At 32.1% G+C, this 25768-nt stretch overlaps 2 protein-coding genes across 2 annotated transcripts in view; both read left to right on the forward strand.

The window, feature by feature from the left end:
• The window catches only part of LOC126748415 (polyadenylate-binding protein-interacting protein 2B), a 50321-nt gene extending 47394 nt beyond the window's left edge, over positions 1 to 2927 (forward strand). Inside the window, exon 4 of the mRNA XM_050457650.1 lies at positions 607 to 2927. Within this exon, the coding sequence (XP_050313607.1) occupies positions 607 to 724 (118 nt within the window). The 3' untranslated portion in view covers positions 725 to 2927. The remainder of the gene's footprint in view (positions 1 to 606) is intronic.
• Positions 2928 to 14826: 11899 nt separating this feature from the next.
• Positions 14827 to 25768, forward strand: part of LOC126748858 (synaptojanin-1) — an 87003-nt gene continuing 76061 nt past the window's right edge. Inside the window, exons 1-3 of the mRNA XM_050458367.1 lie at positions 14827 to 15165; positions 23566 to 23792; positions 24300 to 24433. Coding sequence (XP_050314324.1) covers positions 15039 to 15165; positions 23566 to 23792; positions 24300 to 24433 — 488 coding nt within the window. The 5' untranslated portion in view covers positions 14827 to 15038. The remainder of the gene's footprint in view (positions 15166 to 23565; positions 23793 to 24299; positions 24434 to 25768) is intronic.

Genomic DNA, 25768 nt, shown 5'->3' on the forward strand with positions numbered 1-25768 from the left:
CTTTATAGAAGGATACGCAATAGCCGTACAAACGACGAGGTGCCTCTCATTATATAGTTTAAGTTAGGCAATAAATACACTTATTTAGTTTAAAAACAATTATCCTAGTCAATGGATTGAAAAAGAAGTCCTTTTGAACGGACTCCTAGACAGACCTATCGCCTCTTGAATTTTTTGCCTGAGGCAACCTAAAATCTGATATTTTTAAGAAACAACCTAGTATGCCGAACTATTTTAACAAAAAAACTAGCCATTTTAAATTGTCTCCCTGCATGTAATAATATCTTTAAGTTTATAACTATTTCGCAGTATATTTGGTAATAAAAACCACTTCATACCTTAAAATATGGAAAATGCGTTCATAGCATATACATAAGCGAAAATATTTATTAATTGCCAAGAAATAATAAAATCTTAGCAAAACTTAACATGTCCAGTGATCTGAAATTTACTTATTTTGGTTTGTTCTCTGTAATTTATTCTTTTTCTGTTATTTAGAAAACCAGGTCAAAATAAAATTTTATATTGCATGTGATTTTCCTATGTATTTAGTGGAATAAATATAATAATAATATAATAATAGTTTTTTTTATTAATATTTTTAAGGTCCGAGAATGCTGGTAACGTGACTAATTCTAAGCTGAACCCTGAAGCAGCAGAATTTATTCCTGCAACTCATCGTGAGCCACCTTTAGAAGGAATTCCGGTTACCAGACAGTCTTAAATGTTGGATATTTAGTGCATAATATTTGTTCACTCATTTACATACGATTGAGATTACTTGCATCAACTTTAAGCTTTTATGAACAATGAACAGAATCCTTTGGCCGTACGAGTTTGGAGAGCTTAAATTTATTTTTAAATAAAGATGATATCCTACTTAAATGTAACAAAAGGCGAAGTTTGCCATTTCGCTTTTAAATTGAGCCTGCAATTTTTTTAGGAATATCAAATACAAAAATTTAGGTAACAATGAAAATATATAACGCTAGTAGATAAAGATGCTTAAAACTAAATTATCAATAATTCACTTATTAGAAAGGGTTTTGGTAAGAAAATAGTATAGTTTCTTAAGCCAATATATCCAAAAATATATATTCCGTTTTCGATGCGTAATCTATTGTAGTCATTTTTTTAATCTCATTATTTTGAACTCATTAATTTTTATATTGCACTAGTCTTTCATTCAGTGCTCGATTTTAGTGATGTATTGTTAAGCTCTTCTAGTTCAAGCAGCTAATCATTATTTTGTATATACTGAACAAGTCAAATTATTTTAATATCAAAAGATTTGACACAAATGGTTTATTATATCAATATAAATTTATATCCTATTAAGGGCATTTCTGACTAACTGTAACTTTGCCGTAGCGATTTTGTCGCACCAACCTAAGATTGATATATTAATTTAAAAAAATTGTATAAATGTAAAATAAATAGACCTACGTCAAGATAATTAAAAAAAATACATTATATATTGTTCACCTTTATTCCTACTAAAAATTAAATTAAAAAACATAAAGAAGTAATAAAAATGAGTGTCATACGACCTAACGTATTGCAGACAGCTAGGATTTCCATTCGACAAGTTATATAGTATATTTCAATAAGTGTTTTATGGATTTTATAAGTTAAATTTTTGGTTGATACCGATTCTGCTAATAGGCTGTAAGTGATAGAAAAAACGTTGACATCATCTGATTAATTTTTTCTTGAACAAAAACCACTTTCGAATTACAATCTTTGGAAAGAAGTGCGCCAAATAAATAGGATCTTAAGACAACCTTATAACGCGACAAAGTCACTCTGAGAAGTTGCAGGGTCAGAAATCGGCTTTAGGATTATTAGTCAAAAATCTTTAAATAGTTTCGTGATGCCCAAAAAAATACTTAATAGTTTATAAAAGTCGTACAATTGTTATAGTGTAAATAATGTCTCTATGATATTGTAAATTCAAATTTAATTTTAGCTTATGGGCATCCTAACAATAACATAAGAAAATTAAAGGAACAATGTAGTAAATTATCTGTAGATAAATAGTTTCCTAAGCTGCGAAATAAAATTTTAGGACCTTTATTAAAATTAAAGTTAATTATTTTTTAAAAAAGGAAACACCGTTGCACAACTTAATTTCAGATCTCATGTATATGTCCAGTGCCCGAGTCTTTGAATTGCTTTTTTTAAGTTTTAAATTAAATAATAGTTTTGAGATAATACTTTAAAGTGACATCAACCAGCATTTTAAGAAAATGAAAATAGCAACACGAAACTAAATTAGGCAAAAAAAATGTTTAAAAAAGACAAATATAAAAAAAAGTTTTCTTCCAATATTTTGCCCTTTTTTGTCTCTCTAAATAACTTGCATGTTTGTTAGGTATTCAGTGCATATTCAGTAAAATCTGGTAAGAGTCTGTAACTTAAAATGAAATACATTTATCTTATCGGATAAATGCTGAAGAGTCGATTTAATTGTTTAGTATCTTTTTTTTAAGTATGTTTATATTAATTATGTTTTTAATGTTCCGAAAACAGCATTCCAAGAACTTTGGTATCCTACAATCTTGTGATATCCTTCAATGTATAAACTATATGTATTAACTATATGTATAGTAAAATCGATCGGTTTGCACCTTTTAGATGTTATAAAATCTACACGATTGGGAATAACCACATTTGTATTGGCCGGATACTGACATATTAATGACTTTAATTATTCACCTTTTAATAACTGGTTACAGACTGTAACTGTATATGACGCCTACTTCAGATTAAATTTTAAAGATATATTTGTTAATTAGATGATAGGAAACTTTATTTAGGTAATATGATTATTGGGCAGCTGTTAATTTAAATTGTGATTGTAATAAGTTCTTAAATTGTAAGGGTCGCTAATAAAAATTGCATTCAGGCTGTGGATGAAAAAGAAATTTTATTTTTAATGCCTTTTTTAAAATACCGGCTCGATTAATTCGTGTGAGAAAAAAAAAGAATAAACGAATATTAATTCGTAATGAATAAATTGTTATTAAGCGAAAAAGGTATAGGCAATTTAACTTGATGTGCCCGCAATGGAATACTAAACTCAAAAAAGATCTAGAAGGCTGACCAGACTGCGAACCTTCAAGGTTACTATTCAGGTCCTGGTTCTGAGAAACATTTCCCTAGAAAACACATATATTCGTTTCAAGAGGTGGGGTCCAATACACCACTTGATGACACCGTATATATACCGGATGGTGCGTCGCCGACCGAAACATAAAAAATCCCATGTAAATTTTAAGGGGGTCAATTATTGACTTTCCTGTACATTTTATAGAATAAATGTAAGATACATTTTTGAAGAGACCAATCTGGCAAACCCTCGTGCAAAGTTTCAAAAAATTTTAATAAGCGAATCTTGAATTATTTAATTAAAAGTAATTGCAAAATTAGCAAATTTTCGGTTCAGGTAAAACCAAACGGGCACCAGTAAAATGAATATTGTCACTGACGTCAGGAAAAGTGTCAATAAATCAGTGACAGTCGATATTTGAAAACAAGTATGAATTATTCAATCGACAAAAAAATAGCCATAATTAAGTGGCATTATGCGGGAAACAGTTTTAGAGCAGTATCTGAAATGTTTTCAGTTTATTTCCCCACCAAGCCCATTCCATCCAACAACGTTTCCGTTTAAAAATTCCGTTCAACTATTAAACGTATTGTCAATAAGTTCGAATCCAAAGGTACCGTAATAAATAATTGTAAATGTTCAACTCAGGATATCGAAAATAGAGCCGAAGAAAGAGAGAACAGAGATCTTAATATTCTACTAAGTGTGGAGGAAAACAAGGTGGTTAGTACGAGGGTTCTTGGGCAAGAGGTAAATAAACATCATACAACGGTATTGCGCAGTTTAAAAAAACAAATATTATTCGTATAAATTCGAAAAACATCAAGAGCTGCAGGAAGGAGATGAAGAGCGAAGAATGGCATTTTGTTTTGAAATGATGGAAAAAGCAAATAATGATAGGAATTTTTTAAGAAATATTTTTTTTACCGATGAATGTACATTTACCCTCAACAATGAACCAAATGTTCAGAATTGCCGGTATTGGAGCCAAGAAAGTGAACATCGCTTTGTTCATACTCGGACACAATATCCCCAGAAAACAAATGTATTCGTGGGAATTATCGGACACCATATCATTGGACCCTTTTTTATGGACTATAACCTAACAGCTGAAACCTATTTGGACTTTTGTGGGGTCATTTAAAAAGTGTCATTTATAAAAGTATAAAATTTGAGAATCTAAACCAGTTACAAAACGCTGTTTCATTAGAATGTAATAAAATTTCCCAATATCAACTTAGTAACGTTAGAAATGAATTTTATTATCGGTTAGGATATTGTTTAGCTGTTATTGGGGGGTTGTTTGAACATTTGATTAATTGATGTTTTTATGTAATTCTCTATTATTTTTAAAGAAATTATTGTATTTTATTTTTCCACACTTAGTAAAATATTAAGAGTTATGTTCTCTCTTTTTTTGGTTGGATCTATTTTCGATCTTCTGAGTTAAAGATTTACAATTATTTATTGCAATGTCTTTGGACTCGAATTTACTAACAAAAGGTTCAAATGGACCAGATAGACTTGATGGGAAAATAAATTGAAAATATTTCAGATACTGCTATTGGTTTAATTAAATTCTAAGTATGATAAAATTATTTTTTTTCTTTTCTGTGAATTTATGATATTCATAAATGAAGAGCACAAAAAAACGATGAGTACATTTTTTCACAAATTTATTTTTATACATCAATTTTTTTCTTTTAAAGTGCTGCATCTTTTGGTACCTAAATAAATGGGAATATCGATGAAAGTCCATGCGTAATTTAGAATAATGATGAGAGTGTTGTTTCTTGTTCAGTTGATGTCGCTGCTACGAGGCAATTTCCAGCACGATTTGGAAATTCGGGAAAGCCGTTAAATATGTTCCCCGAATCGACACTTTCACAATATTAAATCATTAATAATTAGAAATTTTACAATCCACGATGTCGCCTCCCCCACGATGCATCCGACCTGATTACCGGCGTGAATAGAATCAGCTACCACCGTCAAGGGTAGGGAAGGGTCTGGGAAAGGGATTTAAAGGATAGGAAGAACGAACAACCACGTGTTGATGGAGTGAAGGATGACGCGGAAGTGGGATCGAAGCTTTCACAAAGTTTAATTTTGAAATGCACGTTGTAACTAACGGCAAGGGGTAGGAAAGGGTCAAGTAAAGGAATCCGGAGGATAGGAAAGGACGAGAACAACCACGCGTTGACTGGGTGGAGGATGACGCGGAAGTGTGGTTGTTTCTTGTATGAATAATTAGTATGAAAGTGTGGTTAGATGTGCTAAATAATAAGTATTCCTGTGCTATAGATAAACAAACGAAAAAACGTAAACGACATGGAAGAATGGTGGATGTTACGAAGAAATAAAGTCATGAAACTGGGCCTGATTGTCACTTGTAACGTTTGTATTACAAGTGTTTCTCAGTGATTAGTGATTGTAATAGAAAAGAATTTTCAAAATGTTTAATAACTTTGAACTCTTCGACGAACAAAACTTTTATCTAGCTGATCTGATAACAGTCGTGCCTGTCCAGAGGTGAAGATCCAGATTTGCTGAAGCTTAAGTACCCAACTTTAACGACGCTTCATATACTTACAGAGTAAGATGTAATTTAGAGAATGAGAATATAACTGATATTCAGGCAGTTATCTCATTGCATGGAATCACTCCCCGGAGAATACAAACAATACAGACTAATTTGACTACCCACGGTGGGGGAGCTCCCGAGGATGTCAGGGGAAGTCACGAAAACAGACCGCATTTAGAAGACAATTTCGAAGAGGGTCAGATGACGTTTCCAATACGTGGTCACTCATACATGGAGTGTGACAAAGATTTTGGTTTGGTTAATCAAAAATAGAAACTCCTTCCGATTGGATTGATGTACTACGATCATCTAGGCTAAAACCAGGTCCGTTCGATGTAGAAAATACAAATCAACAATATTTTCGCTGTTGGGGAAACACCTTTATAGAAAAAAATGTCCCTTTCCTTGCAGGCCTATAAAGAAAATAAAATTTTCTATTGACCAGCCAAGACTAGCATATTATCAAAAAAAAAACTTCAAAATCAAAACTTGGTTATCCAATAAAAATAGACGCAAAGTGCATGTTATAATCTCGGCCTATTTAACAAAAAAATATTGCTAACTACCTAGATAACGAAAATTCAAAAATATCCATTATAATCCACAATTACATAAAAAGTTAAAATAGTCAAAAGTGACATTACACATCCAGAAAAAGGTTAAAATCAAAAGAAAACATTACATTAAATTATTAAAAAAAAAGTTATAATACTTAGTGTAGTCACACTGCTTGATATGTGATGCTGTGCTACGCTAGGTGATGCTCTAATCCACTATCATCGCTTGCTTGTGAAATCGAAGGTGTTCACACACAGTGCGACCACCGCACTGCTATCAGTTGCATTTCAGTTTTCATTGGTGAATGATGAATTTTCTTCATAAATATTTACTTTTGGAAAATACGTCGTTAAAATATATGTTTATTAAAGCAAGGTGTAAACGTAAAAGATTATGGATACATAAACTTAATCAAAGTAGGCAATCGTATGAAGAGTTCCATCATCTTTTTAAAGAATTAAAAGAACATCCTGCTAAATTGCACGAGTACTTTCGTATGTCACGACAAACATTCTACTATATTTTGAAAGGAATTTTTCCGAATTTACGAAAAAAAAACAATAGACTGGAGGAGACCTATAGGAGTAAATGGATACTAGCAATGATTCGCGAAAACAGGGATTTTTTGTCACAGATTTTGTGGACAGATGAAGCCACTTTTTGTATAGCGATGGGAAAGTCAACAGGCATAATATGCATTATTGGTCGGTTGAAAATCCTCATTGGATGCAAAAAGTCCAGCACAAAGGCCGCTGGAGTGTAAACGTATCGTGTGGCATTATCGGAATGAAAATGATTGGTCCTTATTTTTTTGATGGCACATTAACCGGTAATGTTTTTTTGCATTTTTTAACAAATTCCTTGCCTATTTTAATGGAAGATTTGACATTGGAAGTACAGACCATGTATTTCCAATTGGACGGGTGCCCAGCACATTTTTCCCGTTTGGTGCGGCATCATATAAATAATTACTTTCAAGGGCGCTGGATCGGAAGGGGGAGTCTATATCCTTGGCCGGCCAGGTCACCTGATTTAACATGCCTAGACTTTTACTTATGGGGTCGTTTAAAAGATATTGTGTACCAAACTCCACCTACAACAAGACAGGATATGGAAAACAGAATCCGCGGTGCAATAAATGAAATATCAGCTGCTAAAATCGAAACAGCAGTTTTATCCACCCAAAAAAGATTGGAAGCTTGTTTGGAATGTGATGGAAAGCAGTTTGAAGACCTATCGAGGCATTAAATACCAAATATCTTTGGGTTTAAAATCGGTCCTTTTCAGGACCATAATTTAAATATAAAAAGAAATTCGTTAATAAAATTATTCGACTTAAGAAAGTCACATAAACTTCCAGTTATTCTGTGATACATAGGTATTATTACTTTAATAATTTATTAATTATGACAACATCATGGTATCCTAGTTGTGGTAATACTAATTAGAGATTTTTAGGCGGTACGTAAGTTTAGGCTCGGTGCGTAAAAAAATTTAATTCGTTATAGCTTTAAAACGAGCAAAGATATCATCGTGCGGTTTTCACAGTACTTTTGCAAATTTTATTTACTTTTTAAATATGATGTCAAAAGTATACCAATTGATTTGAATTTTTAGAGCAAAATGAAAAAAACTGGAATAATTACAAATTGCGTTCTCCGGCGCTTTTATTAGAAACTATAGAGTAGTGATGATATCAGACTTTTAAAGCAGCTACATTTATCTAGTAAATAAATTTTGAATTGCTAAAATCAAATGAGTAGTTTAGAATTTACAGCGATTTTAATGATTCCACTTTCAATAGCTTCCCCCACCCCTACTTTCGTTCGTACGTCAATAATTCATAAACCAAAATGATATCAAATTATCTAGGCTTACTAAAAATAATATCAAAAGTATAAGTTAATATTTAAGTTTTCGGAGAAAAAGAGGTTTCTCTTATTTAATTTTTAAATTACATACTAGGTGGGTACTTACGTATTTTTGCGTAAATGTACATCGTTACACTAATATAAATTTTAAAGATCAATTACAATTATTATAAATTGTGTTCAATATGACTTCCTAAATTTTGTACGCAAGCGTTTACCCTTTTTAAGAATGAGTCATTAACCTTTTCCAACATAATTGGCGTAACTGTTTGAAAAATCTCCCGAATTTTATTTTTCATATTTTCACTTGTGGTAGGAGTTGTTTGATAGACTTTTTCCTTCACATCTCCCCACAAGAAAACATCCAGTTTGGTCAAATCTGGGGACCTTGCGGGCCAAGGGAACGGCCCACCTCTCCCTATCCACCGGTTATCAAAATGCTTTCTTTTAGTTTTGGAAACACTTGTGCTTGAGGATGTCTCCTTTCAGGATAAAATTGCGCATAAATTCTAGATGCCAAAAGGCTATTTCTTTCAGCAGCTCCAAGGGCATATATCATATCAACATATTCCTCACGAGGAAAATTCATATTGATTACAAAATGAACAATAAAAATTAAAATTCGATTAACTAACTCACTGATAATAATTTCCAAAATGGTTTTTGAAGAAAAAACATTGATCTTGTCTACTGCTGTCATAAAACTAATAATCTGATAATTATTATTTGACGTTTAAACCAATGTTTCTAAGCAATCTTGATCAAAACTTAAAGAATTTTTTTTTTTTTAAGTTTTATGCATAGTATTTTACAGAAAAGTTAAAATATCTCAAAAAGTACTTGGTTTAGCTAGAGGACATATTGAATAAAAAATGAAGGTATTTGAAGGACAAACTTAATTAGATAAAAATATACAGGGTGTTCCATTTGAAAAATTTGAGATATTGCGTATTTAATTTCAGCAAGTTTGAAAGTTCTTTAAAAACACTCTGTATTAAAAAATTACAAATTATCATAGTCAGCCTAGAGGAGGTACCCTAGACTAACTGTGGTACAAGTTTCATAGGCGCAGAATAAATTTTAAGTTAATTATGATTTTTTAAACGAACCCTCTAAAAGGCAAAAAATAACATAAAAAAATTAATTACGCTGCAACGCCGCAAGGAAATTTTAAAAACGTTATACCAAAGTAAAGCCTCTTTTTGCCTCACATTTTAGTACCATAATATACAGGGCGTACCATTTAAAAAAAAATCATATTTTATAGTAATTTTTTTGTGACACATACAGTATACATAAAAATATGTTTAGTTCGTAGGTTTTTATCAACCCTACAACTTTGCTGTAGAACTATTTGCTCTACCTCGTATAGTTAAGGCGCTATCTTAGCCATACACCTTGTTGGCACACCCTGTACAAAACATGTGATAACTAACTACAATTGGCATTGCGGACAGGTGACTCGTTAGTTTTGCTAGATCAATCACAGCAGTAGGCAAAATGAGAGGAACCAAAAACTGTTACGATCGTATAATAATATCACCGTAAATATACTTATAAGTACAAAGCACCTTCAACAATGAACTTCTAATTAATTAGCCGAAAAACTATCATTTTGTCAAACATTTTGCAACAAACATAAACACGACTTATTCGCTAGGCTGCCGTGACGTGAATTGACTCGTTGACAGAGTTCTGTATATTTATTGACTAAATTGAGTTAAAGAAAGAAAGAAAGAAAGAAAATGTGCTATATTACGTAAGAATAATCTTGTGTACAAGCATCCTACAAGCTAAAAAAACAAAACACAAATACAATTTCAAAAATTGACAAAACAATGAACAAAATTAAACACAAGAAGACATAACTTTTTGAACATACTTAAATTAAAGATAACTAAATAAAACAATCAATTACTAAATAAAGGTAAACTTGTTGACAAAACTAGAGAAGAAAAAAGGAAAAAAAGAAAACTTTCCAACATGTCCAAGGTTAAAACCTATCATTAAAAAAGTCATCCAGGTTATAATATGCCTTAGACAATAAAAGCGACTTTAATTCTCTTTTAAATTTCTTAATATCCGATATATGTCTAACACAGAGAGGAACATGATTGTAAATTCTTTTAATTATGTAAATTAATGAGTTTTTGGTAAGGGAAGACGTAGGAATAGGTAGGGGAACATCATTTACACGACGAGTCAAATGGCCAGTGTCAGAGGATAGTTTGGGAATTTTGTGAATAAGAGCAGCTGTTTCTAAGATAAAGAGTGAAAAAGAAGTTAGGATTTTTTCAGAAATGAAGAGGGGTTTGCAAGAATCTCTTAACTTAGCAGAACACAGGTATCTAACTGCTTTTTTTTGAATAACAAAGATAATGTTAAGTAGCCCCTTATTGGTTAAACCCCAAAAAGGCAAGCCATACCGAATATGAGATTCAATAAGTGAAAAGTACACTGAACGTGCAACCACCCCTCCCAGCTCTTGTTTTGCCATTCTTACTGCGAAACATCCAGAAGATAATTTCCCAGCTAAATGTAAAATATGATCTTCAAACCGAAGGCGACCATCAATGGTAATTCCTAGGAACTTGCAGCACTCTTTATTCTGCAAGAGGGAATTTTCGTCAAACATCAGACCCTGAACATCGCACTTAAACCCCATAAAAGACGTCTTTCTTACATTAAACACGAGCCTGTTGGAAGCACACCACCCTGATAAAATCTGAAGGTCTTCAAGGATACAAGTCTTAATATAGTCAGAATTTTTATGGCTCCATAGTATGGTGGTATCATCAGCAAACTGAACCACCTTGCCCTGCAGTTTCAATGAACTCAAGTCATCCACATACAGTAAAAATAACAGTGGTCTTAACACTGAACCCTGGGGAACGCCGCATTTCAGGGATCTAGAAGCAACAAACGCCCTGACACTGTAACCTTCTGAGTACAATTTGATAAATAGGACTCAAGCCATCGCGACGCTACGCCCCTAAAACCGTATTTATCGAGCTTAGATAACAGTATTCCATGATCCACACAGTCAAATGCTTTGGATAGATCACAAAACACTGCCGCCGATGACTCTCCAGAATTCAAGGACACATAGACGCTCTCCAAAAAGCTAAAAACAGCATCATGAGTCCCTTTACCGGCTTGAAATCCAAACTGATTTGCAGACAAAATGCCATTATGATGTAAAAAGGACAAAATTCTGCTTTTTGCAAGTTTTTCAACTATCTTAGAGAGGGTAGACAAAATAGAAATGGGACGGAAATTACAAGGCTGATCCAACTCTCCACCCTTATGAAGAGGGATAACCACTGCCTCTTTTAAACATGAAGGAAAAATGCCATTATGTAAAGAATTGTTTATGGCAGAAACTAAAGCATTTAAGGCTGAATCAGGCAAAAAGAGTAACAACCTCAAAGATATCCCATCAGCTCCAGATGATTTATGGTTTTTTAGGCGTTTGATTTCTTTTTTTACTTCGGTAAGTTCGACAGGATGAAAGAAAAATGAATGCTCAACCGACACTTGTTGAAGATAGTGTAAGGGATCAATGTTACTACGAATGCCCTTGAGCAAGATATTAGGTATATCACAATAATAGTCGTTTAGAATGTCAGGTCTTAACTCCGGTTCCGATACTTTTCTATGGCAATGTCTAAAATCATTAATAATCGACCAACACTCTACTCCTATTTGATGACATATTTAAGCGATCCCTATAATAATTAGATCTTGCTGCTTTAATTGTCTTTCTGTACAGACTACGGTATTTCTGATGATATACAAGGATATTTTCATTTGTAGTATATTTGCACAATTTAGTCAAAAAACGGAGGTTTTTAGCAGAAATTCTAAGGCCTCTTGTAACCCATGGTTTTCGTTTCTTAGTTTTAAGCCTCATTTTAGGAAAGCACTGATTGATCTTATCACACAGAACTTGAAAAAATAAAGTAAGTGGGTCAGAAGCCGTTTCAAGTGCATTCCAATTTAACGAAGCTGTAGCAGCAGAAAAAGCATTGACATTTCTCCTGCTGAAAATCCTTCCCATATAATGAGATGAAGATGATACAGTATTATATGGCATTTTAGCAAGAATAGCTTCATGGTTGGAAATACCAGATGGGAGTACTGTGCATAAAACGTCATCAAAATTTGTACAGAAATAGTCAATTGTAGTTGCAGATGAAGAAGTTATTCGTGTGGGAGAAAGAACGTGCATTTTCAAGTCGTAAGAATTTAAAATACTTAAAAGAGAAGTACGAGGCAAGGTTTCATCAGTGTAGTTGATATTAAAGTCACCAGCCAATATAACCTTAGAGTGTAGGGACAACTGGGATAAAATAGAATTAAGTTTGTCCAGAAACATAGCAATATCTCCTGTAGGTGGCCTATAAACACAAAGAATATATAAATTAAACACTTACAAAAAGAAAGAGAGAATTCAAAAACATTCTCTAACAGAAGATTATCATACTTATCAATATTACAAAAAATCGTTTCAATTGTTTGCCTAGCCAAGATCATGGTTCCTCCATGTATAGATTGTTGACGACAAAAATTTGATACAGGAAGATAATCAGATATTAAAAAATATTCACTAGGCCTCAACCAGTGCTCAGTCAGAAGTACAATATCAGGAAAATTACATGTGTCCAGCAAAAGATGAAGCTCATCCATCTTGTTTCTTAGGGATTGTATATTAAGAATAAAGATACTTAAGTTTTTCGAAGAGCTAATTTCAATTTTACTAGTAGAATATGAACATGAATGAGATTCAACTTTCGTGGACACGTCTATAAAAAAGAAGAATCCAATTCACGATCAGTAACTAGTTCAGACTCATTAATTTAATGATTCAAAGACAATTTATTCGATGAAATATTTATTTTAAAATATTTGAAAATATGTGCATGTAATAATGATGCCAAGTCTGACCCAAAGTTACTGGCGTGATTAGACTCCAAAATCCCACACAGATTAATATTATTCGCCCTTTATGAAAAGTACGATAAAGGGCCTTATTACTATTATAGATAACATTATGGTTTAAATAAGTATAAGGGCTTGTCATCACTAAAGTGTTTGTATCAACATGATTTTGAATTAAATTTTTTAAAACATCAGATGAAGAACAAATTCCATTTAACATTACTATTAAAAAATCTTCTTTCGTAAATTCCTTAACTAAATTTGATGCTGTCCTAATCACCTCACTGCTTGAACTGCCCGGCTTCAGAAAACACTGGACCTTGTAGTAAGCTTCAAACTTTAAACGTAAATGTTTTAGGAACACTCTGCTACAATTTCCACCAACAAAGAGAAGCCGAGGTCGACTATCGTCAGGTGTATTTGGCCTAGTTGGTAGCTGTGTTGGATAATTAATAACAACAGATTTGGATATCTGTAACTGTTCCTTCAATGCACAAATGTCGGAATAACAGGTATCTTTTTCAACCTCCAACACCTTTACGGAGTCTAACATCTTCTTATTTAAATTAGTTAAGTCGTTTACGTCTTTTTGTAGCAAGTTTATTTCAGTCTTATAGGTTGAAGACTCATTTTCTAATGTTTTTATCGTTACTATTAAATTTTTATTTAGGATATTTAGCTCGCTTATTTGTGAATTGAACTTAAGACTTGCCCTTTCACTCACTTCCAGTAATGCCAACAATTCACCTTCTTTAATTTTTAAGTTTTCCAATTCAACTTTAAGTTCTTCATTCCGTTTATGCAGATTTTCCAGGGATGAGGAAAACTTCTTTTTGGCCTCCGACACTTCATCTTCAAAAACCATGCTGTTTCTTCTCAGTCTCTCTATATGTCTATCCTTCTCTTTCAATTCTGTCAACAAATCATAAATCTTTTGCTCATTAATTTTTCCTTCCTGATCTCTTTCATTAAAATCATCTTGACATCTTTGTGAGCATAAAATTCTGTAGCCTCCCAGTTTTATGGCATCAGAATTTCTTTCCAGACAACTTGGGTGGAATATTGAAATACAAGAGATGCAGCAATAATTTGGAAAATCCCTCTTCTGACAACATTTGAAACTGCGGTTCATTTTAGATTATAAGGCAATGTTATTAAAATTGAAATAAATATTAAAACATGAACTGCAAGTAAACAGTAACTTGAACTTGAACCCAAAGCAGGAAACAAACGTACAACAAAACACACAATTGCACGTCCTACGGTTAATGTTCAATTATTTCAAGTTAAGCTCAATGGTAGCCAGATAGTTTAAATTTAGTCAAAACAGGAACTGATTATAAAACAAAAACATTTACTGACGCAGGAACTTAACTAGTTTTTTTGGAAACACTTGTACCGCGAAAATATAGCACGTTAATGTAAACACGCAACACTAGATCAAAACAATTTAAATTAAAACAAATCAAAACAAAACAAAACTGAGCACCGGCGCCTCCTACGAGTATAGACGTCTACTCTGTACGACTGCTAAACCGATATTGAAAAATTTGTTTCCTTTCATCTTTCTTAGTAATTTTATACTATTTTTATTAGCATTGTAGGTAGTTTTTTATTGACCATTCTATACATTGTTATGATGTAGATGGAAATCAATTATTTGATTTGATCTTCGTCGACGACCTACGCTATCGTCGCCACAATTCCGTCATGTGAAAGGTCCTTTAGTGCCGGTTGTTAATTTCAGATTTCAGAATGTCAAAACACAATCAATAAATACAATAGTTACATACTGATCAGATTTTCCCCTTTCTCTATTATGGGAGGAAAATTCTTGTTTTTCCAAAATAGTAAATAAAAGCAGCACATATTTTTAATATGATTAAGCCGTAAAAATCTGAGCTGTTTTATGTTTTGCTTAAACCCCCAGTTGACACCTACTTAATATATCTAAGCAAATAGTGCAGTAATCATGGCTATGTACAAGGCATTTCGTGTTTTTGAAAAAAGGGCTCCTCCTAGCCCTCATAGCGTTTTACTAGAGCATAAGGCAAAAGAGGATACTCTGCTTTTTGAATCTCAAGCGGTGGCAGTATTATGTAAGTACTACTTCAAAAGAAAATCACAATAACATAAGACCTATATAATTCTAACATTGGGTTGATTAAATAAACCTTGTGTTTTAATTACATTTATTATAAATAAAACTATTCATATATTCCTGACTTATAAACTGAATCTGATACATTAATTTATAATCTAAACTTTTGTCAGTAACACAATTGTCATCTTCTATGTAAAAATTGGTACACTGATCTTAAGTCAGGTAAACCTGGACATATTCCTTATTACCCATATAAGATGTAGCTCTCTTACTGTTATTTGATAGTCCAAATGGGCTCTTTCCCTTTAATTTTCTAGGAAACCTTACAAATAAAAAATGATTTCTGATAAGTCTATAAAATATTAATATATTATTAAGCTGTTCACTAGGGTGGGCTGTTGAGTAATGTGATCTTTTTTTGTTTTTTAAATTGGATCTCCTGACCCCGGAAAAGATGTATCATATGTTGACTTACTTTATAGTGTTTTTCTTCATGATTCATTATTTTTTTTCCACTGCCACAGAGCCATATTAGAATGTAATTTTTACAAAAAAAACTAATTATTTAATATAATATGCTAAATTTGTTTTTCTTTATTAATTACGATCTCCTTAGCCAAAAACAGAATTTGATAAGGTAACTAACTTCATAGGATTTTGGTTGATAAATAATTTAATTTTTTTGCTCACTGTCACAGAGTGATAAAAAAATTAAAATTTTTAAAGAAAAATTATATTTCTTATTGTCTCATAGATTTAGAAAAAAATTATTTTTGGATAAAGCTTACTTTGATTTAAACGCATAAAAAGGAAACGAAAATAAAAAACACCTAATAAAATATTTAAACAAATATATTTTTTATTTGTAAATGAAACTACAAGTAAAAAAAACAAAGCGTAACTCTTTTAAGAAAAAAAACACATCAGTTTAAACAAAAGTCTTTTTTTGATTCATATTTGGGCATATTTTCCCTTGACTTCAGCCTGTTTCGTATTTACCCGTCTCTTTTTTCACTTCCACAGCTTCGGCTTCTGTTACTATTTTGACACCCCTCTTAACTGCGTGTGTATGACAAAGGTATGCTGTTACATATGCCAAAAGACTGGTTTCAGGATTCTGAACAACTTCTTCTAGTTGGTCCTTTGATAGTTTTATAGTTACAGGAGGCTCTGTCCATAAAACTTTTTGGCAGTCGATAATTTCAAAATACTCCTTAGCGTCAAAAATAAATTCTGGTACTATAAAATGTCGCTGATCTTTGTAATTTAACTGCCTCTTCTTCATATTTTATATAGCTTAATTGAAGCTGCTGACTGGCAGGAGGTGTTTGCCTCTTTTGATCCTAATGTATCTTGCGACAGCTTCTACAGTACACTTAATAAAATATTTCATAGAGCAGTTCCGCTTAAAATCATTAAAAAATATAAATTTCCAGCCTGGTTCAATTCTGATATCATAAAGAATATCAAACTAAAGAATTTCATTCGAAAAAAACTCAAGAAATACAGAACTCATTATTATGAAAGTCAGTTTAAAATAGTTCCAAGCAATATTAAAGAACGAATTAGGATTGCTTTTTTAGAATTTTCTCGAACAGCTGAAAATCGAATTAATGTAGAGCCCTCCGATTTTTGAAACTATTTGCAGAACAAGAAAGGAATTTCGCGTATTCCCGGAGTAATGCTGTTTCAGGATCGTACAATAAAAGATGCACAGCAAATTGTTGTTGCATTTGGAACTTTCTTTCAAAGCGTATATATTGAGTCGGACCCATCTAGTATTAATATTGGTATTGAATCAAGCTAGACTATTCTACAAACTAGGTGACAATTTCGGAAGATGAAATTGTCACCGCCTCTAATAAACTAAAAAGTAAGTTGACCTCCGGTACTGATGGAGTACCAAGTCTTGTCGTTAAAGATTGTATTCGCGCTTTATCAGGGCCTATTGCCCACATATTTAATCTTATCTTGTCTTCAACAGTATTTCCCGATAAATGGAGGACTGCAAGAATATCCCCGATACTCAAAAAGGGACCGAAGAACGAAAAGAAAGAAAGAAAATGTGCTATATTACGTAAGACAACAAAATCTTGTGTACAAGCAGGATTTTTTAAATAATTTTTATTTTAAGAAAAAGCAATGGTGTAGTATTTTTTTCACTAAAAATATTCAATAGAAGACCTGGCACCACTGGCAGAGAAAATATTTCTTTTTGCACATCAAAAAATGCATCTTGATGCATGGAATACATGTACCAAATTTCATAAAAATGTCTACAATATTGTTTAAGTTATTATTAAAAAAACTGATTTTTTTTGAAAACTTTGACACCCTGTATCTCAAAAGTTAAGACATTTAGGACATATGTTCATAGGAACTTTTTTTCTTAAAATGGGTCCAGGAATAAAAGTACTGGAAATTTGAAAATTTTTGAAATTTTTAATATTTTTGTTGTACACAACTTTATTAGCAATATATTTTTTTTTACTAAAACTGCATGTAATAAGGGATCATATTTTATTTAATAAATCAAAAAAATACCAGTTCTAAAAAAACAAAAATTAATTGGACGAAAGTATGGAAATTTATAAAAAAAAGTATATTTTTTTCAATATTTTGTGACTTGTCCCCTAGCAGTCAATACTGCTTGATATCTTGTAGGTAGAAATTGATGAGGTTCTGGCAAATTTCGATAGAAATCTTCTTCCATTCTTCCTGTATGGTTTCCCAAAGCTCATGCTTGTTTGCTATATTTTTTATTCGAATTTCCCTTTCTAAATGGTCCTAAAGGGTCTCAATAGGGTTGAGATCTGGAGACTGTGCTGGCCATCCAAAATATCCACACTATTTTTAGAAAAAAATCTTTTTACTAATTTAGCGGCGTGTTTTGGTGAAATGTCCAGCGTAAGGAAATTAAAATGGTCTCCACATAGGGTTTTCTATTAGTTCCTGAATACTCTTATCATCCTGCTATTTCTATTTTTGTAAGAGTTGATATCCAGAGTCAAGGGAAGTTGTGTGAGCTATAACTTTAGAAAAGCCAATTTTCCATTGTTATATCAGCTTATTTTTGAGATCCAATGGGACTTCTTGCATGATATAGTTGACGTTAATGATGCTGTATCTAGCTTCTACCCTAAACTAAATACTGCTTTTTTGCAATCACTCCCTCTGTTTAAAAGGCGTAATAGCAAATATGATTATCCTAGTTGGTAAATTCAAACATTAGTAGTTGAATAGAACTCCATATTTTGTAGGAGAATGTCTCCAAGAATAAAATGCATGTAGGTCATTTAGTTAAATGTATTATGCATTTCGGCTGTGTAAACAGCCATCATCAGATACTAAAATAAAATACAGGTAATTCAAGACAAATTTAAAAAGGAGCTTATTCGCTATACCAATACAGGTTTAGAACTTACCAGAATATCAAAATACATAAACGTTCAACAAATAAAACTCAAAAAACTACCTGTTATCGGGAATAAAAACAACAATAAATAAAAAAATTAAAAACATTGTACAATAGGACATTCACGATTCAAAATTTAAACTTAGGACAATACAGATTTCTACATATTAAAAGAAGGTACTATAAGGAACTATTGTGTTTTAACGTTACGTTAACGGAAAATTTAAATTTTGATTAAGACAAATGTTAAAAGATAAAAGAGTTAAAAACAATAAAGGTAAAAGTTATTTTCTAGGGCTAATTGAATCAAAAAACGTGAACTTAGTTTGCTCGTTAATGCATGTGCAGTCTTGGGAGTCCTATTTATTTCAAATGCCTCTAATAAGTTCAGTTGTAACCCTTTCTCACAAACATGCAGAAACTCAGTGCTAGGTCCCAGATCAAAATTACGGCCAGACTCTAATATGTGGTTCGCAAAAGGAGAATTGGTATTGCTAATAAAAGTATTTTTATGTCGGGTGATAAGTCTTAAATGTTCATTGACTCTGGCTATAATTTTCCTTCCGCTTTGGCCGACATAACAAATATCACATAAGGGGTGGGCACAAGTTAACTTGTAAACTCCAGATCAAGATCAATCCAAATCTTATTAACAAATTCCAACAGTTTCCAACTCAAATTCATGAGTTGGAAACTTATGCATCATTCTATTGCATTTTTCAACATGTTTAAGTAGTTAAGTAAGGTCTCCTGTCAAATTTTAATTCAAACTCTACAAACAACATGTGCATTAAAGGAACAGCAAAACTTATCTAAATTTGTTAATATAAATTCTCCAACACAGTTACCATGTAGGCCAAATTGACCCGTTGATAATCGACCTAAGCTTCTTTTTGTGGGTGGAAATTGTAGTAGAGTGTTCCTGAAGAAATTGCGTCTGAAGTTTGAAGCTAACTACAAAGTTCAATGTTTCCTGAAGCCCAGGAAGTACAAACAATGAACTGATTTATACTGCATCATCTATGGCTAAGGAATTTACAGAAAATGGTGTGTTAATTTTAATGTTAAATGGTATTTGCTCATCATTCGATATTTAAAAAAATTTTATACATTTACATAGCAATAGTTTAGTGATGACAAGCCCTTACATATACCCAAATCATAATGTAATTTATAATAGCATTAAGGCTCTCTATAGAATATTTCACGCAAATAATATTAATCTAAATAGAATTTTAGAGTCTAATCATGCCTGCAACTTTGGATCAGATTTGGCATCATTACTGTATACCCATATTTTAAAACATTTCAAAAGTAGCATTTCATCAAAAAATGTGTCCACAATAAAACCAAGTAATCAATCTGGACTTCTAGATACTGACTGTGATAGGGATTCTTTTTTATAGATAAATACACAGAGAATGAAGCTCACTCACATTCTATAAATAACATTGAAAATATGCATGCGAAAAGTTTCAGTAGTTTTATTTTAAATATACAGTCTCTAAGAAATAAAATGGACGAGCTTCATCTTTTACTTGATTCATGTGATTTTCCTGATATTGTATTACTAACTGAGCACTGGTTAAAGCCTAACGAATGTTTCTTAATATCTGATTATATTCCTATATCAATTTTTTGTCAGCAACACTCCATACATGGAGGAACAGCTATTTTAGTTAAACAAACAATTGAATCTTTTTTCTGTAAAAGTATGATAGCTTTCTGTTGGAGAAGGTTTTTGAATTCTCCCTTTGTTTTTGTAAGCGATTTAATTTATATGTTCCTTGTGTTTATAGACCACCCACAGGAGATATTGGTATGTTCCTGGACAAACTTGATTCTCTATTATCCCAATTGTCTATACATTCCATAGTTATATTGGCTGGTGACTTTAATATTAACTTCACTGATGTCAGCTTGCTATCATATTATACATAAGGGATGTATATGTTAAGTATATTGGAATGTTATGACTTAAAGATGCATGTTCTTTCACCCACACGTATAACATCCTCATCTGCAACTACTATTGATTATTTGTGTACAAATTTAAATGATGTGTCAGGTAGAGTACTCTCATCTGGTATTTCTGACCATGAAGCCATTCTCGCTAGAATTCCATGCAACACTGTATTTCCTTCATCTCATTATATAGGAAGAATTTTCAGCAGAGCAAATTTCAATGCTTTTCCCTCTACTACAGCTTTGGTTAATTGGAATGCAGTTGAAATGGCTCCTGACCCGTTTACTTTGTTATTTTATGTGCTATGTGACAAGATCAATCAGTGTTTTCCTAAAAAGAGGCTTAAAATGAAAAATAGAAAACCATGGGTCACAGCAGGCCTTAGAAAAAAGCTTCAGCTAAAAACCTCAGTTTTTTGGCTAAGTTGTGCAAGTATACAACTAATGCAAACATTATTTTTTATCATCAGAAATATCGTAGTCTATACAGAAAGACGATAAAAGCAGCAAAGGTTAAATATTATAGTGACTGCTTGAATGTGTCCTCAAATAGGCAGAGAGAATGTTGGTCAATTATAAATGACTTCAGGCATTCTCACAAGAAAGTTTCAGAACCAGAAGTAAGACCAAATAGTTTAAATGATTATTACTGTAATATTCCTCATTTATTGCTCAAGGATGTGAATACTAATATTGACCCTTTGCATTATATTCAACAAGTGTCAGTTCAAAATTCTTTTTTCTTTTATCCTGTTAGCCTTACTGACGTTGAAGATGCAATTAAAAGCTTAAAAAACCATAAATTAGCTGGAGCGGATGGAATATCATCAAAATTACTACTCCTTTTGCCTGACTCAGCATTGAGTGCCTTAGCTTCTGCCATAAACAATTCCTTTCATAATGGCATCTTTCCAACATGTTTGAAAGAGGCAGTGGTTATCCCTCTTTATAAGGGTGGAAATTTAAGTGAGCCTTGTAATTTCCGCCCAATTTCTATATTGTCTACCCTCTCCAAGATAGTTGAAAAACTTGCAAAAATCAGAATTTTGTCTTTTTTGCAACATAATTGCATTTTATCTGCAAATCAGTTTGGATTTCAAACGGGAAAAGATTGTTGATTGCTGATGGTACCACCATTTTATGGAATCATAGAGATTCTGATAGTGTTAGAGCCCAGGTTTTTAAGGATCTTAAGATTTTATCGGAGTGGTGTGCTGCAAACAGGCTTGTATTTAATGTGGGCAAAACCTTTATTATGGGATTTAAGTGTGACGTTCAGGGCGTTATGTTTAGTGAAAACTCCCTTTGCAATACAAAGAAAGCTGTAAGTTCCTTGGTATTACTATTGATGGTCGCCTTCGTTTTGAAGATCATATCCTAAATCTTGCATCAAAATTATCCTCTGGATGCTTTGCAGTAAGAATGGCGGGGCATGAGCTGGGAGGGGTAGTTGCACGTTCAGTGTAGTTTTCTCTTATTGAGTCCCATCTTCGTTATGGCTTGCCTTTTTGGGGTTTAAGCAACAAGGAATTATTAAACATAATTTTTGTGATTCAAAAAAAGGCACTTAGATACCTATGTTCCGCTGGGTTAAGAGATTCTTGTAAACCTCTCTTTATATCTCAAAAAATCCTAACTCTTTTTTCTCTTTTTATCTTAGAAACAGCTACTCTTATTCATAAATGTCCTAAACCTCCCTCTAATACTGGTCATATGACTCGCCAGGTTAACGATTTTCCCTTACCAATCCCTACATTCTCCCTCACCAAGAACTCACTTATATACCTTAACAAAAAAAATTTACAACCATGTACCTCTATGTATCAGACAATTTTTAGAAGTTAAGAAATTCAAAAAGAAATTTAAATCACTTTTATTATCCAGGGCATAATAGCCTTGACGATTTTTTTAATGATACCTTTTGACCTGTGCTCTGACATCATTTTAGTGTTTTAGTTTTGTTTTCTATTAAATATTTCAATTTACTTCCTCTAAATTCTGTTTTATTGACAGCTTTACTTATTTTTTAATCAAATTTATCGAAAAGACGCTTTTTTTTAAATTTTTTCAATTTGTTTTGTTATAATTAATTTTGGTAATGTGTGTAAATTTTATGGTAAAATGTTTTAGATGTTATGTTTGTTTGAAATTTGAAATTTTAAGTGAATTTGGAATTTTTTAGTTTTTAGGATCCTTGTACACAAGATTTTGTTTTGTCTTACGTAATATAGCACATTTTCTTTCTTTCTTTCTTTCTTTAAATAAAAATGCGAAAAATAAGATTTTGAGAGGCTGCCATTTTGCTATGGGTAGAAGTAATGACGATGTATCGCATGACCTCCGTTTCTATTTAATTTTATTACTCAAAATGGCATCCCCGCCGCCATTTTGAAGTTTTGCAAAATGACATACGGACTAAAAAGTAGTATGTAGGTTGCTAATGATGTGTGCAATTTCAAATGTTTATATAATCGCATTCAAAAGATAAGAGAGGGAGAGAAGGAGACAATTAAGAGCCGTATTATGTAGATCTTTACATACAATCTAAAAATATATCAATATAAGGGCTGTTTTATTTATTTAATGTAATAAAATTTACATCTACTTCTGGAATTAAAAAAGCTCGAAAATCCCAAAATATTTTAATAGTATTAGTTTGTTTATTCCTCAATGACCCTGTCATATTGTTAAATTTTACAAGTTTTCCTCATTGCTGTTTTACCGTAATTGATTGATGAAGTTCTCAAAGGACCTCCTGGTGTAATTAACTTTTTACTTTTACTCTAAGGAAACTTTGATAGTAAAAAATTAAAGTTTGTCAATTGTTAGAAGTTCAAGAGAATTTTTTATGGATAATACCTTTTTGTTTTTTTCTGTATGACCAGAAATATATTTATATTTTCAGTTTTGTATTTTTTTATTATTGTTTATTTGTAAAGTCTTACTGTGTTTTAATTTTAAAATTTTCATGCAATGTATGTATATAGATAATCCTAGAAATTAATATTATTTTAGCTACACAAGAAACGGAAGCTGTTAAGAAACAATACAATAAAGTATTAGACGCATATGGTTGCTTGGGGGTTCTACAGATGTATTCAGGGGAAAATACATTGTTATATCTTGTAATGGTTACAGGATGTTTTTCTATAGGAAAAATAGCAGACTCTGAAATTTTTCGAATAACGCAAACCCATTTTGTACCATTACATCATCCAAATAATGAAGATAAAATAGCAGAGGTAAGTAGATTTATGGTCTTATTTGTCATGCATGTACTTTAATAAAGTTTAATTTATCCAGTGATGGAAAATTTTTCTGCAATCTATACATATTATGTCATTAGTAGCTTGTTTTATTTTTAAGGCCAAAACTTCTGTTTTTAATTGCTAATGGATTTCTAAAAGTGTTTTTGCTATTAAATATAATTCACTCTTACTGGAGCTCATTCACTGCAATTATTAGTATCTCAGTGTCATTAGTGTCTCACCCTTTCAATTTACGAGAATTAGAATGACGACACAAAGTAAATAAAGAGATACGAAGTAGATAAATAAAATAAATATAAGCTGTTCACACTAATCAATTTCTTAATAGACACAACTTAATTAATGTCTTTTGGCAAATAAAAAAACAACATATTTTGCACCTGTACTAATAAAGGGCAAAAGGTTTACTGTTTATTTTAATACAAATCATCTGTTTATTGAAGCTTATATCCTAGTTTTAATGTATTTTGTGGTTTTTAGGTCAGAAAATTATTGAATTCTGGAACTTTTTATTTTTCATGGTATTCTGGACCATCCAGTGGAGTTCCGTTAGATCTGACTCTATGTGCTCAAAGGCGAGCTAAAACAAGTACTACAGACCACCGATTTTTTTGGTAAGAGCTAATACAGCGTTTTATTAATACAGTTCCATAGGGCGGAAAATTAGTTAGTAGACAAGGATAAAATGACATTTTAAATAAAACATGTCCCAAAACTGATAATGTATGGGATGTGAAAAACAATCTGTTAAAAATGTCTTTATTAAAACTCATAGGCGCTATTTCAATGTGTAGGTGTGAATTAAAACACTTGATACACAAAAACAATGAACTGATTTATTACACAATTATTACACACTAAACAAGATGAACTAAGACATATAACACTTATTTGCATTATATTTATTTTCTACTAATTCGATTTAAAAATCGCGCCAATATTAAGACTTAAACTGACTTCCTAGTGGCAAGGCCTTATTATATATTGGGTAAACCGTTAGAATATTGAATGCCTAGAATAAGCTTAGCTGCGAACCATAAGCGAGGTTGTTTGAGCTCAGACAATGATGTCAAATCGACTTTCCAATATTTCATACAATATATATTTTTCTTAATCCACTGAATATTTTTTTTAATGTGGTTGTATTTTGTAATAGAAAAAATGTACTCTTTAAAAGTTTCATTTATTTGTTAACCCATAATATATACTTTTAGAGTAATCAACAAATGTTTTAAACTAAAGAAGAAAGATTCGTAACAAAAAAGTTAATGGAAAAGAAGCAACTTGGCAACGTAGAATTCCTCTATGTTTACAATGCAAGTATCCGATGTTGCCACTTTGTGTTTTTTCTAGATATTTTTGCATATACAGGGTGTTTCAGAATTATGGGATCAAACTTCTGGGGGTTGTTCAGTGCAACAGAAGAATCCATTTGAGTATAGAAACCCATGTCCGGAAATGCGTCACTACGCCACTACGGCCCTAAGACGCGTTATAATTTATAAAAAACATTAATTACCTTTTGTACATGATACCATAACAACAATTGTTTAAAATCAACGCTTATCAATGTCAATTCTCAATGTCATGTTTAAAAATTTTATAGCTTACAATTTTTAAACATTTATTGCTAATGGAAAACTTTACCACTAAAGAATTGGCGGATATGCATTTGGCATACGGAGCAACAAACTGCAATGCACGAGCAGCATCGCGGTTGTATCATGAACGTTATCCCGAACGACAGCATCCTGGATACAAAAAGTTTATTGCGGTTCATCGGCGGATCGCTAAGACAGGCATGTTTAAGACCAAGATGCATGATACTGGTGTTGCTCGAACCGTAAGAACGGTCGAATTTGAAGAAGAGGTGCTTCAGCGAGTTGCCGATGAACCAATAGCACACGTGACGTCGCTAAGAATATGAATACGAGTAACGCTTCTGTCTG

Source organism: Anthonomus grandis, chromosome 22, assembly GCF_022605725.1.
Source record: "Anthonomus grandis grandis chromosome 22, icAntGran1.3, whole genome shotgun sequence".
Classification (NCBI taxonomy): domain Eukaryota; kingdom Metazoa; phylum Arthropoda; class Insecta; order Coleoptera; family Curculionidae; genus Anthonomus; species Anthonomus grandis.